Source organism: Eucyclogobius newberryi, unplaced genomic scaffold (genome assembly GCF_026437365.1).
Source record: "Eucyclogobius newberryi isolate DKJ021-1_F unplaced genomic scaffold, fEucNew1.0.hap1 SCAF_228, whole genome shotgun sequence".
Lineage (NCBI taxonomy): Eukaryota > Metazoa > Chordata > Actinopteri > Gobiiformes > Gobiidae > Eucyclogobius > Eucyclogobius newberryi.
The window spans coordinates 115,433-130,248 of record NW_027315866.1 but is presented as its reverse complement, the minus strand read 5'-3'; the positions used below and the strand labels follow the sequence as shown (position 1 = coordinate 130,248).

General features: G+C 54.7%; 1 protein-coding gene across 1 annotated transcript; it reads left to right on the top strand.

Annotated features, from left to right (window-relative positions):
• Positions 1 to 681: 681 nt before the first annotated feature.
• rbbp8l (retinoblastoma binding protein 8-like) lies at positions 682 to 13,212 on the top strand (the record flags this gene model as incomplete). The annotated part of the gene is made up of 16 exons (XM_072459504.1): positions 682 to 981; positions 1,033 to 1,127; positions 1,208 to 1,250; positions 1,635 to 1,730; positions 2,875 to 2,987; positions 3,799 to 3,874; positions 7,362 to 7,534; positions 7,605 to 7,654; positions 7,737 to 7,801; positions 7,939 to 8,164; positions 8,235 to 8,498; positions 10,315 to 10,509; positions 10,587 to 10,674; positions 10,749 to 10,810; positions 10,898 to 11,006; positions 11,257 to 13,212. Coding segments are annotated over 16 exons (2,014 nt in total), but the record flags the coding sequence as incomplete, so codon positions are not given.
• Between the last annotated feature and the right edge of the window lie 1,604 nt (positions 13,213 to 14,816).

Genomic DNA, 14,816 nt, shown 5'->3' with positions numbered 1-14,816 from the left:
ACTATTGAAAACACAACTATCCACAACACAACTATCCACAACACAACTATCCACAACACAACTATTGACAACACAACTATCCACAACACAACTATCAACAACACAACTATTGAAAACACAACTATCCACAACACAACTATTGAAAACACAACTATCCACAACACAACTATCCACAACACAACTATCCACAACACAACTATCCACAACACAACTATCCACAACACAACTATCCACAACACAACTATTGACAACACAACTATCCACAACACAACTATTGAAAACACAACTATTGAAAACACAACTATCCACAACACAACTATCCACAACACAACTATCGACAACACAACTATCCACAACACAACTATCCACAAAACGACTATCCACAACACAACTATCCACGACACAACTGTCCACAACACAACTATTGAAAACACAACTATCCACAACACAACTATTGAAAACACAACTATTGAAAACACAACTATCCACAACACAACTATCGACAACACAACTATCCACAACACAACTATCCACAACACAACTATCCACAACACAACTAACAGAATGTATTTCTGGGCGTGGTCAGGGTGACTTATATCAGTCATTTGAGGTCAAAATGCGCAACTGTCACACAGAAGTTTGTAAAGTCACATGACACAGTTTAATCACACTCCACGCCAGAGTCAGAGTCAGAGCTCTGCAGGAGAAGCTGAAGGTCCAGGTGGAAGTCAGAGCTCTGCAGGAGAAGCTGAAGGTCCAGGTGGAAGTCAGAGCTCTGCAGGAGAAGCAGAAGGTCCAGGAGGAAGTCAGAGCTCTGCAGGAGAAGCAGAAGGTCCAGGTGGAAGTCAGAGCTCTGCAGGAGAAGCAGAAGGTCCAGGAGGAAGTCAGAGCTCTGCAGGAGAAGCAGAAGGTCCAGGTGGAAGTCAGAGCTCTGCAGGAGAAGCAGAAGGTCCAGGTGGAAGTCAGAGCTCTGCAGGAGAAGCAGAAGGTCTGAGTCAGAGTTACTGATGCATTTGTGATTTGTGGTTTCAGCGCGGCGCCGGAGACAAACGTAACGCTGGAGGACATGGACCACTTCAACGATCTTCTCCTCAAACTCCAGGAGTGTCACGAGCGAGAAGTCGGAGGTGACGTACTTTCAGATGTCAGAGCTCGTTACTCATGGGACACTCGTGGTTGTAAATGTGCTGAACTCTTTGTGCTCCAGGATGGCAGCTCAAGCTCCAGGAGGTGTCCAACAAGAAGGGCTGGTGAGGCTCACGCTCCTCAGATCTGCTCATGTTCAAGCGGCTTTGCTCACTTTCGTGTGATAAAGTCAAACCTGATGGACACGTTGTGAACGCAGCTCCAGGCTGAACATGAGGCGGAAGTGCAACATGTGAATGTCGAGTTTTTAAAGTAAAAAAAACAATGACAAAGTGTGTTAAAGGTTCAAATGAGGGAAAAGGGTGATGTTTCTGCACTTCACCTCATTCATTTCATACATTTCACATCTGAAATAATATGTTTCAAGACACGTTTAGTCTAACGACACTTCACCTCATAAATCAGTCTGAACATCTCCACGTTCATGTTTCCACATGTCGAGCGCAGAGCGATTATCTCTGTTTGTTCCTCTGGTTGTTCCTCTGCAGCGACACCAAGCGCATGGAGGAGCTGTTCTCCAGGAACCAGCAGATGAAGGAGCAGCAGAGGATCCTCATGGACAACGTCAAGACTCTGGAGAACAGGTCAGGCCTCTGTCCAGAACATGCTCCATCTGTCTCAACCTGGGCTCCAAACCAGTTCAGAAGCACCGTACGGAGCCCCTAAAGACTCCTGAAGGCCCCTGAAGGCCCCTGAAGGTCTCTAAAGGCCCCTGGAGGCCCCTGAAGGCCCCTTAACAAAAGAATACATCCATCTTGTTGGCAGCAGATCATTATCAGACGTTTACTCAGAGGCTCCGGAGCAACAAGACAAACACAGTTAAAATTCAGTTAAATAACACATTTGTAACAAATGGTTTCACAAATCACCACAAGAGGGCGCAAAGGACCAACTCTATCTCCATGGAGACAGACCAGGCCAATGTACAGGTCAGATCTGTGGAGAGGCGAGTCCGCTCACAGTAAAGGCTCATTTATGCTCCATATCTCTGCATGTTTACCGTAGCTTCATTTATACTTCCGACCACCAGAGGGCGCTTAAATGCTGCGTTCCATTTGCCCTCGGAGGTCGGAGGTCAGAGGTCGGAGGTCAAAAGGGAAATGAGCAGCGGATGATGAACATTAACGACTCAAAACAAGTAGAAACAGGAAAGGGTCATGACCTCTACAGATCCTGTTTACATTAAGTGCTGTTTTGTAGCTTGTTCTGGTCAGTTTTTAGAACGTTGAGCTTCTGTTGTTGCGCTGCGCTCTCTGCTGCCCCCAGTGGTCTGATCATGTACAGCTCTGACATGAGCCTCTGCAGAAACATCTCCATGGAGACCGGAGCCTGCAGCAGAGGCCAGAGGAGGATCAGTGAAGTAGTGTTGGCTCTGTGCGCCCTCTGGTGGTGATTCTGGACACTGCAGTTTGAGTCCATGTGACGGGTCAGAAACACACGGGATTAACCCGTTTGTGTTTATAATCGTACTTCCTGGTTGGACGTGAGCACAGACATGACGCAGGTAGAGGTCATTCCACAGCTGTTACCATAGCAACCAGACTGTAAACAAGAGCCAAACTCCACATAAACATAAACAGTTCTGATCTGACACAATAAGACCATAAAACACCTTTATTTAGTGCAACCGTGGTTAGTTTAATGGACTAGAGTTGTTTAAGTGGAATCCTCGGCCTCCAGAAGGTTCCGCCCTGTGGCTTTAACACGCTCGTCCTATTGGCTGTCCAGGCTGAGGGCGGGGCTTTGTGACCGCTGCACCGTGACACAGGAAGTGGCCAAGAAGCAACAGCAGGAGTTTGAAGCTCTGCACCTCCAGGCGGCGCAGCACGTCACGCTCATGGGTAAGAGCCAGAGGGTTACCGGGTCAACTCCCCCAGAGGGTCAGAACCAGAGGGTTACCGGGTCAACTCCCCCAGAGGGTCAGAGCCAGAGGGTTACCGGGTCAACTCCCCCAGAGGGTCAGAGCCAGAGGGTTACCGGGTCAACTCCCCCAGAGGGTCAGAGCCAGAGGGTTACCGGGTCAACTCCCCCAGAGGGTCAGAGCCAGAGGGAGGAGTGTGGGAGGGTCTGGAGGAGTGTGGGAGGGTCTGGAGGAGAGTGGGAGGGTCTGGAGGAGAGTGGGAGGGTCTGGAGGAGAGTGGGAGGGTCTGGAGGAGTGTGGGAGGGTCTGGAGGAGAGTGGGAGGGTCTGGAGGAGTGTGGGAGGGTCCGGAGGAGAGTGGGAGGGTCTGGAGGAGAGTGGGAGGGTCTGGAGGAGAGTGGGAGGGTCTGGAGGAGTGTGGGAGGGTCTGGAGGAGAGTGGGAGGGTCTGGAGGAGTGTGGGAGGGTCTGGAGGAGAGTGGGAGGGTCTGGAGGAGAGTGGGAGGGTCTGGAGGAGAGTGGGAGGGTCTGGAGGAGAGTGGGAGGGTCTGGAGGAGTGTGGGAGGGTCTGGAGGAGAGTGGGAGGGTCTGGAGGAGAGTGGGAGGGTCTGGAGGAGAGTGGGAGGGTCTGGAGGAGTGTGGGAGGGTCTGGAGGAGAGTGGGAGGGTCCGGAGGAGTGTGGGAGGGTCTGGAGGAGAGTGGGAGGGTCCGGACTGTAGAATGAATGAAACATGAGCAGTTTTCAGTTCCGTTCGTCATATTTCTGATCATATTTGTTTTGTTTGTTGTGAAGTGGCCGAGATAAACAACCTGAAGAAAGAGAACAAGATGCTGAGAGACGAGGCCCGGAGTCTGCGCCTGGCGCTCGAGTGAGTTCACTTCTGTCTCCTTCAAATGGAGATTTAAAATGTCTGCTGTTTGTTAAAGGAGACAATGAAAATCAACTGTAAGTATAATGTTTTAGAAAACGTAAATGTCTTTTATTTCCAGCGAAAACGTTTTTCGTTTTACTTTTTAAATTTATGCTAAAAACCTCCCACTGCTGCCAACAGAGGGCGACAGACTCTGGAGCACATTTTCATCACACATTTAAAGCCTTTTAACTTAACTCAGCTAGTGTGTGTGAGGGGCGTGGCTACAGCTAGTGTGTGTGAGGGGCGTGGCTACAGCTAGTGTGTGTGAGGGGTGTGGCTAAAGCTAGTGTGTGTGAGGGGCGTGGCTAAAGCTAGTGTGTGTGAGGGGCGTGGCTAAAGCTAGTGTGTGTGAGGGGCGTGGCTAAAGCTAGTGTGTGTGTGAGGGGCGTGGCTGAAGCTAGTGTGTGTGAGGGGCGTGGCTAAAGCTAGTGTGTGTGTGAGGGGCGTGGCTAAAGCTAGTGTGTGTGTGTGTGTGTGTGAGGGGCGTGGCTTAAACTAGTCTGTGTGAGGGGCGTGGCTACAGCTAGTGTGTGTGAGGGGCGTGGCTAAAGCGAGTGCGTGTGAGGGGCGTGGCTAAAGCGAGTGCGTGTGAGGGGCGTGGCTAAAGCGAGTGCATGTGAGAGGCGTGGCTAACCCTAGTGCATGTGAGGGGTGTGGCTAAAGCTAGTGTGTGTTGCTGTTGCCAACGCACTTTGCTAGCTTTGTGTTGCTAACGCGCTTTGCTAGCTTTGTGTTGCTAAGGCTCCACATAGTCGTTAGCATCAGTGGAAACAGCCGTTGCTAACGTGCTTTGCTAGCTTTGTGTTGCTAACGCGCTTTGCTAGCTTTGTGTTGCTAACGCGCTTTGCTAGCTTTGTATTGCCAAGGCTCCACATAGTCATTAGCGTCAGTGGAAACAGCCGTTGCTAACGCGCTTTGCTAAGGTAGTACAAACGTTAACAGGCGTCACCGTGCAAAGCCTTTGTGTTTTTTATCACCAGGAGAACAAGTGTGGGCGGAGTCTACACTTCACCACAGCAACAGTCGTTCATTACAGTCGCTGGTGCAGGAAACACCCGGTGTAACTGTTTCACCTGTGACACTGATGTTAGAACCACATGTATGTACCACATGTACCACATGTACCACATGTATGTACCACATGTACCACATGTACCACATGTATGTACCACATGTACCACATGTACCACATGTATGTACCACATGTACCACATGTACCACATGTATGTACCACATGTACCACATGTACCACATGTATGTACAACATGTACCACATGTTTGTACCACATGTATGTACCACATGTACCACATGTACCACATGTATGTACCACATGTACCACATGTATGTACCACATGTACCACATGTACCACATGTATGTACCACATGTACCACATGTATGTACCACATGTACCACATGTACCACATGTATGTACAACATGTACCACATGTATGTACCACATGTACCACATGTACCACATGTATGTACCACATGTACCACATGTATGTACCACATGTATGTACAACATGTACCACATGTATGTACCACATGTACCACATGTATGTACCACATGTACCATATGTATGTACCACATGTATGTACTACATGTATGTACCACATGTATGTACCATATGTATGTACCACATGTATGTACCACATGTATGTACCACATGTACCACATGTATGTATTACATGTGGTACATGTTAAAAATCCAAAAACAATTCTGTTCTAAAACTGTTTATAAGGGATAATTGTCTGAGGCGAACGCTCTTGTATATATATATATATATATATATATATATATATATATATATATATATTTCTAGGCGCAGTCAGGGGTCGGAGGGTGTGGTCAGGGGTCGGAGGGTGTGGTCAGGGGTCGGAGGGTGTCCAGTTTGAGGACCACAGGATCTCATCTCTGCTGTTTGCAGACGATGTTGTCCTGATGGCTCCATCAAACCCGGACCTGCAGCTGCACTGGGACGGTTTGAGCCGAGTGTGAAGCGGCTGGGATGAGAATCAGCTCCAGATCCGAGGCCATGGTTCTCGACCGGAAAAAGGTGGCTTGCCCTCTCCAGGTGGGTGGGGTGTCCTTGCCCCAAGTGGAGGAGTTCAAGTATCTCGGGGTCTTGTTCACGAGTGAGTGAAGGATGGAGCGTGAGATCGACAGGCGGATCGGTGCAGCAGCTGCAGTGATGCAGTCGCTGCATCGGACCGTTGTGGTGAAGAAGGAGCTGAGTCCAAAGACAAAGCTCTCTATATTTACCGGTCGGTCTAAGTTCTGACCTCACCTATGGTCATGAGCTTTGGGTAGTGACCAAAAGAACAAGATCGCGGATACAAGCGGTCGAAATGAGTTTCCTCCGCCGTGTGGCTGGGCGCTCCCTTAGAGATAAGGTGAGGAGCTCGGCCACACGGGGGGAGCTCGCAGTAGAGCCGCTGCTCCTCCATGTCGAGGCATCTGTCCCGAAGCCTCCAGGCATGTCCCACTAGGAAGAGGCCCCGAAGAAGACCCAGGACACGCTGGAGAGACTATGTCTCTCGGCTGGCCTGGGAACGCCTCGGGATCCCCCCGGAGGAGTTAGAGGAAGTGTCTGGGGAGGAGGAAGTCTGGGAGTCCCTGCTCAGACTGCTGCCCCCGCAACCCGGCCCCAGATAAAGCGGCAGAAGATGGATGGATGGATATATATATATATATGTGTGTGTTGTATATTCTGATGTAGAACATGAGTTATTGGTCCATAAGGATGTTTAGAGACAAAAGTTTTCTTTTTTTCTTTTGTTAAAAGCGAGATGTGGTTTATTCTGATGGTGTTTTAAACACGATTGTTTAAAGTGACGTCATGTGAAGCACGGCATGTTGGGTAATCACATAAAGATGAAGCACGGCATGTTGGGTAATCACATAAAGATGAAGCACGGCATGTTGGGTAATCACATAAAGATGAAGCACGGCATGTTGGGTAATCACATAAAGATGAAGCACGGCATGTTGGGTAATCACATAAAGATGAAGCACGGCATGTTGGGTAATCACATAAAGATGAAGCACGGCATGTTGGGTAATCACATAAAGATGAAGCACGGCATGTTGGGTAATCACATAAAGATGAAGCAGTGGATTTATGTTCAATACAAGAACACGTGAGTCTGTTCTCTCTCTCGTCCAATCATCTGGCTGTGCTGTGGAGCTCCTCCTCCTGAGCTAGAGTCCACCTGGAGCCCAAGAGCCAGACGCTTTGGGAGCCAGAACCTCTCAGGGGCCAGAACCTCTCAGGGGCCAGAACCTCTCAGGGGCCAGAACCTCTCAGGGGCCAGAACCTCTCAGGGGCCACTTTGGGTCCAAGAATCGGGCCAGAGACTTAGGACGGAGAGAAGAGACACAGTGTAAACATCTGGATCTCCATGGTAACCGTCGTTCTACGGCTCGTGTGTGTTACAGTCAGTCGAGTCGTTCCAGCACGAGCTCAGCGGAGAAGAAGGCCCCTGACCCGCCCCCGGCCCCCCACTCTCTCCCCACGGCCCTGATGAGCCGGCCTCTGTGCAGGAGCAGCCATCAGCCAGCAGAGGGCGACGCCACCGTGAAAGTGGAGGCGCCTCAGCGACAGGACCCGGGTAAAGGTCACGTGTGTTCTGCCATAAATCCTCTAGAAGCAAACACTATAACACCTATGACCTGTAACAGATCCTCGCGGCGAGACTCGTCACCTGATCGAGTGGCCCCGCAGCCTCTTCGTAAGGCCCCGCCCCTCTCAGCACCCTCACGTTTGACACTTTTTACACACGATTCTCAAACGTGTTTGTGCTTTTGTGGCAGGATCCGTACAAACCTGCGGCAAACTCCGCTTCCTGGAAGGTCCCGCCCCAAAGTGTGGAGCGAAGGTGAGACCACGGGCCTCGACCACGGGCCTCGACCCCGCGCCTCGACCATGGGCCTCGGCCCAATGAAAAGAATATGACTTTCTTCATGAACATAACAAAGACCTAACCAGGACCTAAGTGAAGTCCGTGTGTTTCAGACCTCACGCTGACGACCCGGCGCACTCTGGCTCTCCCCCGGGGAAGTCGCGGCCCCCCGTCTCTCTGTCCTCGCTCTCGCCCGTCCCAGAGGCCCCCAGCAGGCACATCCTCCACGCCCCGGTGCCCTGCCGGCCCCTGCCCCTGAAGAGCGTGCCGGGGCCCCCGCCTCCGTGGCCTCCCCTCGGCGAGCCCCCGGACTGGGCCACTGCGACCGCCTCGTCCCAGGTGAGATTGCAATTCTTTTTGCTATTTATTTGTAATATATAACGACACTAACTCTGTTCTTTGGGGACAGTCCAAACCTCGGTTTCCTAATCTGATTCCGTCTAATCAACACGTGAACAACCACTCTGCGCTTAGTCGACCTGCCCCGGGGCAGGTGTGGCACAAAACCAGCGCCGCGCTGCAGAATCCTGCAAAAGAAGCGATGGTCGTGTTCAGACTGAGGGGCAGGTCTGCGCAGGAGGGCGGGGCCCAGCGACAAGAACCACCGCCACAGAAGGAGAAACCGACCCAACCGCCACAGTCTGAAGAGGGCGGCAGCCACGAGGGCAGCGAGGTGAGGGCGGCGGCAAGGTGAGGGCGGCGAGGTGAGGGTAGCGAGGTGAGGGCGGGGAGGTGAGGGCGGCGAGGTGAGGGTGGCAGCCACGAGGGCAGCGAGGTGAGGGCGGCGGCAAGGTGAGGGCGGCGGCCAGGTGAGGGCGGCAAGGTGAGGGTGGCGGGGTGAGGGCGGCGAGGTGAGGGTGGCAGCCACGAGGGCAGCGAGGTGAGGGCGGCGGCGAGGTGAGGGCGGCGAGGTGAGGGTAGCGAGGTGAGGGCGGCGAGGTGAGGGTGGCGGGGTGAGGGCGGCGAGGTGAGGGTGGCGAGGGCGGCAGCCACGAGGGCAGCAAGGTGAGGGCGGCGAGGTGAGGGCGGCGAGGTGAGGGCGGCGAGGTGAGGGCACCGGCGAGGTGAGGGCGGCGAGGTGAGGGCGGCGAGGTGAGGGTGGCGAGGTGAGGGCGGCGAGGTGAGGGCGGCAGCCACGAGGGCAGCGAGGTGAGGGCGGCGAGGTGAGGGCGGCGGCGAGGTGAGGGCGGCGAGGTGAGGGCGGCGAGGTGAGGGCACCGGCGAGGTGAGGGCACCGGCGAGGTGAGGGCGGCGAGGTGAGGGTGGCGAGGTGACGGCGGCGAGGTGAGGGCGGCGAGGTGAGGGCACCGGCGAGGTGAGGGCGGCGAGGTGAGGGCGGCGAGGTGAGGGCGGCGAGGTGAGGGCACCGGCGAGGTGAGGGCAGCGAGGTGAGGGCACCGGTGAGGTGAGGGCGGCGAGGTGAGGGCGGCGAGGTGAGGGTAGCGGGGTGAGGGCGGCAAGGTGAGGGCGGCGAGGTGAGGGCACCGGCGAGGTGAGGGCGGCGAGGTGAGGGTGGCGAGGTGAGGGCGGCGAGGTGAGGGCGGCAGCCACGAGGGCAGCGAGGTGAGGGCGGCGAGGTGAGGGCGGCGGCGAGGTGAGGGCGGCGAGGTGAGGGCGGCGAGGTGAGGGCACCGGCGAGGTGAGGGCACCGGCGAGGTGAGGGCGGCGAGGTGAGGGTGGCGAGGTGACGGCGGCGAGGTGAGGGCGGCGAGGTGAGGGCACCGGCGAGGTGAGGGCAGCGAGGTGAGGGCACCGGCGAGGTGAGGGCGGCGAGGTGAGGGCGGCGAGGTGAGGGTAGCGGGGTGAGGGCGGCAAGGTGAGGGCGGCAAGGTGAGGGCATCGGCGAGGTGAGGGCGGCGAGGTGAGGGCGGCGAGGTGAGGGCGGCGAGGTGAGGGCGGCGAGGTGAGGGTAACGGGGTGAGGGCGGCGAGGTGAGGGCGGCGAGGTGAGGGTGGCGAGGTGAGGGCGGCAGCCACGAGGGCAGCGAGGTGAGGGCGGCGAGGTGAGGGCGGCGAGGTGAGGGCACCGGCGAGGTGAGGGCGGCGAGGTGAGGGCGGCGGCGAGGTGAGGGTGGCGAGGTGAGGGCGGCGGCGAGGTGAGGGCGGCGGCGAGGTGAGGGCGGCGGCGAGGTGAGAGCGGCGGCGAGGTGAGGGCGGCGAGGTGAGGGCGGCGAGGTGAGGGCGGCGAGGTGAGGGCGGCGAGGTGAGGGTGGCAGCCACGAGGGCAGCGAGGTGAGGGCAACGGTGAGGTCAGGGCGGCGGCGAGGTCAGGGCGGCGGCGAGGTGAGGGCGGCGAGGTGAGGGCGGCGAGGTGAGGGCGTGAGGTGAGGGCACTGGCGAGGTGAGGGCACTGGCGAGGTGAGGGCGGCGGTGAGGGCGGCGAGGGCCTGACTGAGAGAAAGTCATGTGTGGTTTCCAGTACAAAGATTTTATGTTTTAGTCCTGGTTTTAGTCTTGGTTTTAGTCCTAAACCTGTTGGTCCCTCTCCAGTGCGAGGGACCTCTGGACTTATCGGACTCGGGTCGGACCAAACCTGCTGCGCGGGTCAGTTCTCCTCCAGGGGGCGCCGTCCAGAGCGTCGAGAGACCCGAGACTTCGGCCGAGTTGCCGTCTGCCCCTGAGGCGTCCACGACCACGACAGCATCAACGGAGAGACGAGAAGACGGCAGCGAGACAAAGGACACGGTGAGGACACACCTTGCCCTCTAGTGGACACCAGAGGAGTTACACAGCGGCTCTTTTGAACTGATGTTTGTCTTCAGCCGCTGATCAAAGCCGTGAAGCAGAAGGACGAGGGGAAAGAGGCGCCGGGGAAGAAGGTGCCGGTGCTGACCATCTCCCTGAGGCCAGGTAACGGCTGTGACGCTCGGCAGCAGCGTCAAGACTGCGGAACGGCTAACGAGCTCCCTCTTGTGTTTGAACAGTGGTACTGCTGGAGAGCCTGAACACCGCCAAGCAGAAACGAAACCCCTCCTCCAACCGGAACGTACGTGAAGTCAAGCCTTTCCAGTCGTTCTTATTGGTTTAAAACTATGACTGTTTGTTTGTTTGTTTGTTTGTTGCTGGCGTGCAGTCCCCAGAGGAGGCAGAAGGGGGCAGCAGCTCTGACGAGAGGGAGGAGGACAGCGCTGACAGTGGCTGCGGAGACAAGAGGAAGAGAGAGGACTCCGACTCTGACGAGCGTGAGGACCGTTGTGTTCGGTTGTTATGGAAACCGTCCTAATGTTAAATAGGACTAATATTTGTCTCATTATTTCACAATATGAATGGCGTTTCAGACACAGAAGCACAAATACATGCTTCATATGTAAAGGTCTTTCATCTCAAAAATACAGAGCAGAATTGTCGGTGTCACGTTTCTTCTGTTTGAAGTCAAAACTGGTCCATCGTCTTTAGTCTTTGTCTAAAACTGGTTCTTGTGGTTTTCTCCAGTTGTTCAACCAGAAAGAAAAGTCACCATCACAGTGAGGAACGAGAAGAGTCCCACCTGAAGACCACCAGTCCCACCTGAGGACCACCAGTCCCACTTGAGGACCACCAGTCCCACCTGAAGACCACCAGTCCCACCTGAGGACCACCAGTCCCACCTGAAGACCACCAGTCCCACCTGAGGACCACCAGTCCCACCTGAAGACCACCAGTCCCACCTGAGGACCACCAGTCCCACCTGAAGACCACCAGTCCCACCTGAAGACCACCAGTCCCACTTGAGGACCACCAGTCCCACCTGAAGACCACCAGTCCCACCTGAGGACCACCAGTCCCACCTGAAGACCACCAGTCCCACCTGAGGACCACCAGTCCCACCTGAGGACCACCAGTCCCACCTGAGGACCACCAGTCCCACCTGAGGACCACCAGTCCCACCTGAAGACCACCAGTCCCACCTGAGGACCACCAGTCCCACCTGAGGACCACCAGTCCCACCTGAAGACCACCAGTCCCACCTGAAGACCACCAGTCCCACCTGAGGACCACCAGTCCCACCTGAGGACCACCAGTCCCACCTGAAGACCACCAGTCCCACCTGAAGACCACCAGTCCCACTTGAGGACCACCAGTCCCACCTGAAGACCACCAGTCCCACCTGAGGACCACCAGTCCCACCTGAAGACCACCAGTCCCACCTGAGGACCACCAGTCCCACCTGAGGACCACCAGTCCCACCTGAGGACCACCAGTCCCACCTGAGGACCACCAGTCCCACCTGAAGACCACCAGTCCCACCTGAAGACCACCAGTCCCACCTGAGGACCACCAGTCCCACCTGAGGACCACCAGTCCCACCTGAGGACCACCAGTCCCACCTGAAGACCACCAGTCCCACCTGAAGACCACCAGTCCCACCTGAAGACCACCAGTCCCACTTGAGGACCACCAGTCCCACCTGAAGACCACCAGTCCCACCTGAAGACCACCAGTCCCAGCTGAGGACCACCAGTCCCACCTGAGGACCACCAGTCCCACCTGAAGACCACCAGTCCCACCTGAGGACCACCAGTCCCACCTGAAGACCACCAGTCCCACCTGAAGACCACCAGTCCCACCTGAAGACCACCAGTCCCACCTGAGGACCACCAGTCCCACCTGAAGACCACCAGTCCCACCTGAAGACCACCAGTCCCACCTGAAGACCACAAGTCCCACTTGAGGACCACCAGTCCCACCTGAAGACCACCAGTCCCACCTGAAGACCACCAGTCCCACCTGAGGACCACCAGTCCCACCTGAAGACCACCAGTCCCACCTGAAGACCACCAGTCCCACCTGAGGACCACCAGTCCCACCTGAGGACCACCAGTCCCACCTGAAGACCACCAGTCCCACCTGAAGACCACCAGTCCCACCTGAAGACCACCAGTCCCACCCGAATGCAACTTTTCCTGGAACTAAACTGAAAAACATTCTGTAGAATTTCATGCAAATGAGCATCAAATACTGTGAGCATTAGCATATAGCGTAGCATATAGCGTAGCATATAGCGTAGCATATAGCGTAGCATATAGCGTAGCATATAGCGTAGCATAGCTTCCTCTGTTCTGTTTTCCATCTATTTTAAATAACTCCATTATTCAAAATGGGAAGATTATTCACATTTGTGAAGTGAATATTATTGTAAAGTTCAGGTTTAATAGTGAAACTGCAGAAGAAACAACTACAGCATTAAACTTTAGATCAACTAGTTTGAATTTATAATAACTAAATATCCACAGCACTATTCTGGTTCAAAGACGAGCTCAGACCAGAGTGAGTCCTCCTGTCGTTCACGAACAATCTCTGTTCACACACCTCAGCTCCGCCCTGAACAGCACCTTCTCCTTTAGCATGTCGCGCTAGCCTCGGCTAACTGCTCCTCATGTTCTGACATCCACACATCTAAAAAGACAAATAAAGCGTTGCCGTGGAAACCCGACTTTGGGCTCAGAGTTTTATTTTCTGTGATGTATAATAATGAGTCATTAGCTCTAAACGAGCTCTAAACGAGCTCTAAACGAGCTCTAAACGAGCTAAACGAGCTAAACGAGCTCTAAACGAGCTAAACGAGCTCTAAACGAGCTCTAAACGAGCTAAACCAGCTCTAAACGAGCTAAACCAGCTCTAAACGAGCTAAACGAGCTCTAAACGAGCTCTAAACGAGCTAAACCAGCTCTAAACGAGCTAAACCAGCTCTAAACGAGCTAAACGAGCTCTAAACGAGCTCTAAACGAGCTAAACCAGCTCTAAACGAGCTAAACGAGCTCTAAACGAGCTCTAAACGAGCTAAACCAGCTCTAAACGAGCTAAACGAGCTCTAAACGAGCTCTAAACGAGCTAAACCAGCTCTAAAGACGCACAATAAAAACAGACGATTTGATCTTGTGAATCTGAGTCATTCGAACTTTTGAATCATAATTTTTTCTGAATTCAGAATTGACTGAATTATTCAAATGTTTATTTGGATTTAGAAGCGCACTGTGTATGGTGAGCTTTTCTATCTCCACGGAGACCAGCAGGTGTTGTTACCAGGCCCAGGTACAGGTCAGATCTGTGGAGAGGCGAGCACACTCACAGTGAGAAAGAAGGTTCAAGTTCGTTTGGCCAAAAGGCAAAGTTACATTTAATGCTGTTCTGTGGAACATTCCAGGCACGGCAACATCTCCATGGAAACCAGGCCGCACCAGAAAAGCCACATAGCGCCCCTTTAAATGCGACTGAACTCTTAGTGTGAGTGTTAAAGGGGATCCTTCGGTCTGCCTCACAGTCCATGTTCAGAACCCTTTTTTTTAACTTTTACCGTCTTGGGCGTCATTTCCCGTGTTTCTGCCCGCGCTGCCTTCACTGACCACACCCGTGTTTCTGCCCGCGCTGCCTTCACTGACCACACCCGTGTTTCTGCCCGCGCTGCCTTCACTGACCACACCCGTGTTTCTGCCCGCGCTGCCTTCACTGACCACACCCGTGTTTCTGTCCGCGCTGCCTTCACTGACCACACCCGTGTTTCTGTCCGCGCTGCCTTCACTGACCACACCCGTGTTTCTGTCCGCGCTGCCTTCACTGACCACACCCGTGTTTCTGCCCGCGCTGCCTTCACTGACCACACCCGTGTTTCTGCCCGCGCTGCCTTCACTGACCACACCCGTGTTTCTGCCCGCGCTGCCTTCACTGACCACACCCGTGTTTCTGCCCGCGCTGCCTTCACTGACCACACCCGTGTTTCTGCCCGCGCTGCCTTCACTGACCACACCCGTGTTTCTGCCCGCGCTGCCTTCACTGACCACACCCGTGTTTCTGCCCGCGCTGCCTTCACTGACCACACCCGTGTTTCTGCCCGCGCTGCCTTCACTGACCACACCCGTGTTTCTGCCCGCGCTGCCTTCACTGACCACACCCGTGTTTCTGCCCGCGCTGCCTTCACTGACCACACCCGTGTTTCTGCCCGCGCTGCCTTCACTGACCACACCCGTGTTTCTGCCCGCGCTGCCTTCACTGACCACACCCGTGTTTCTGCCCGC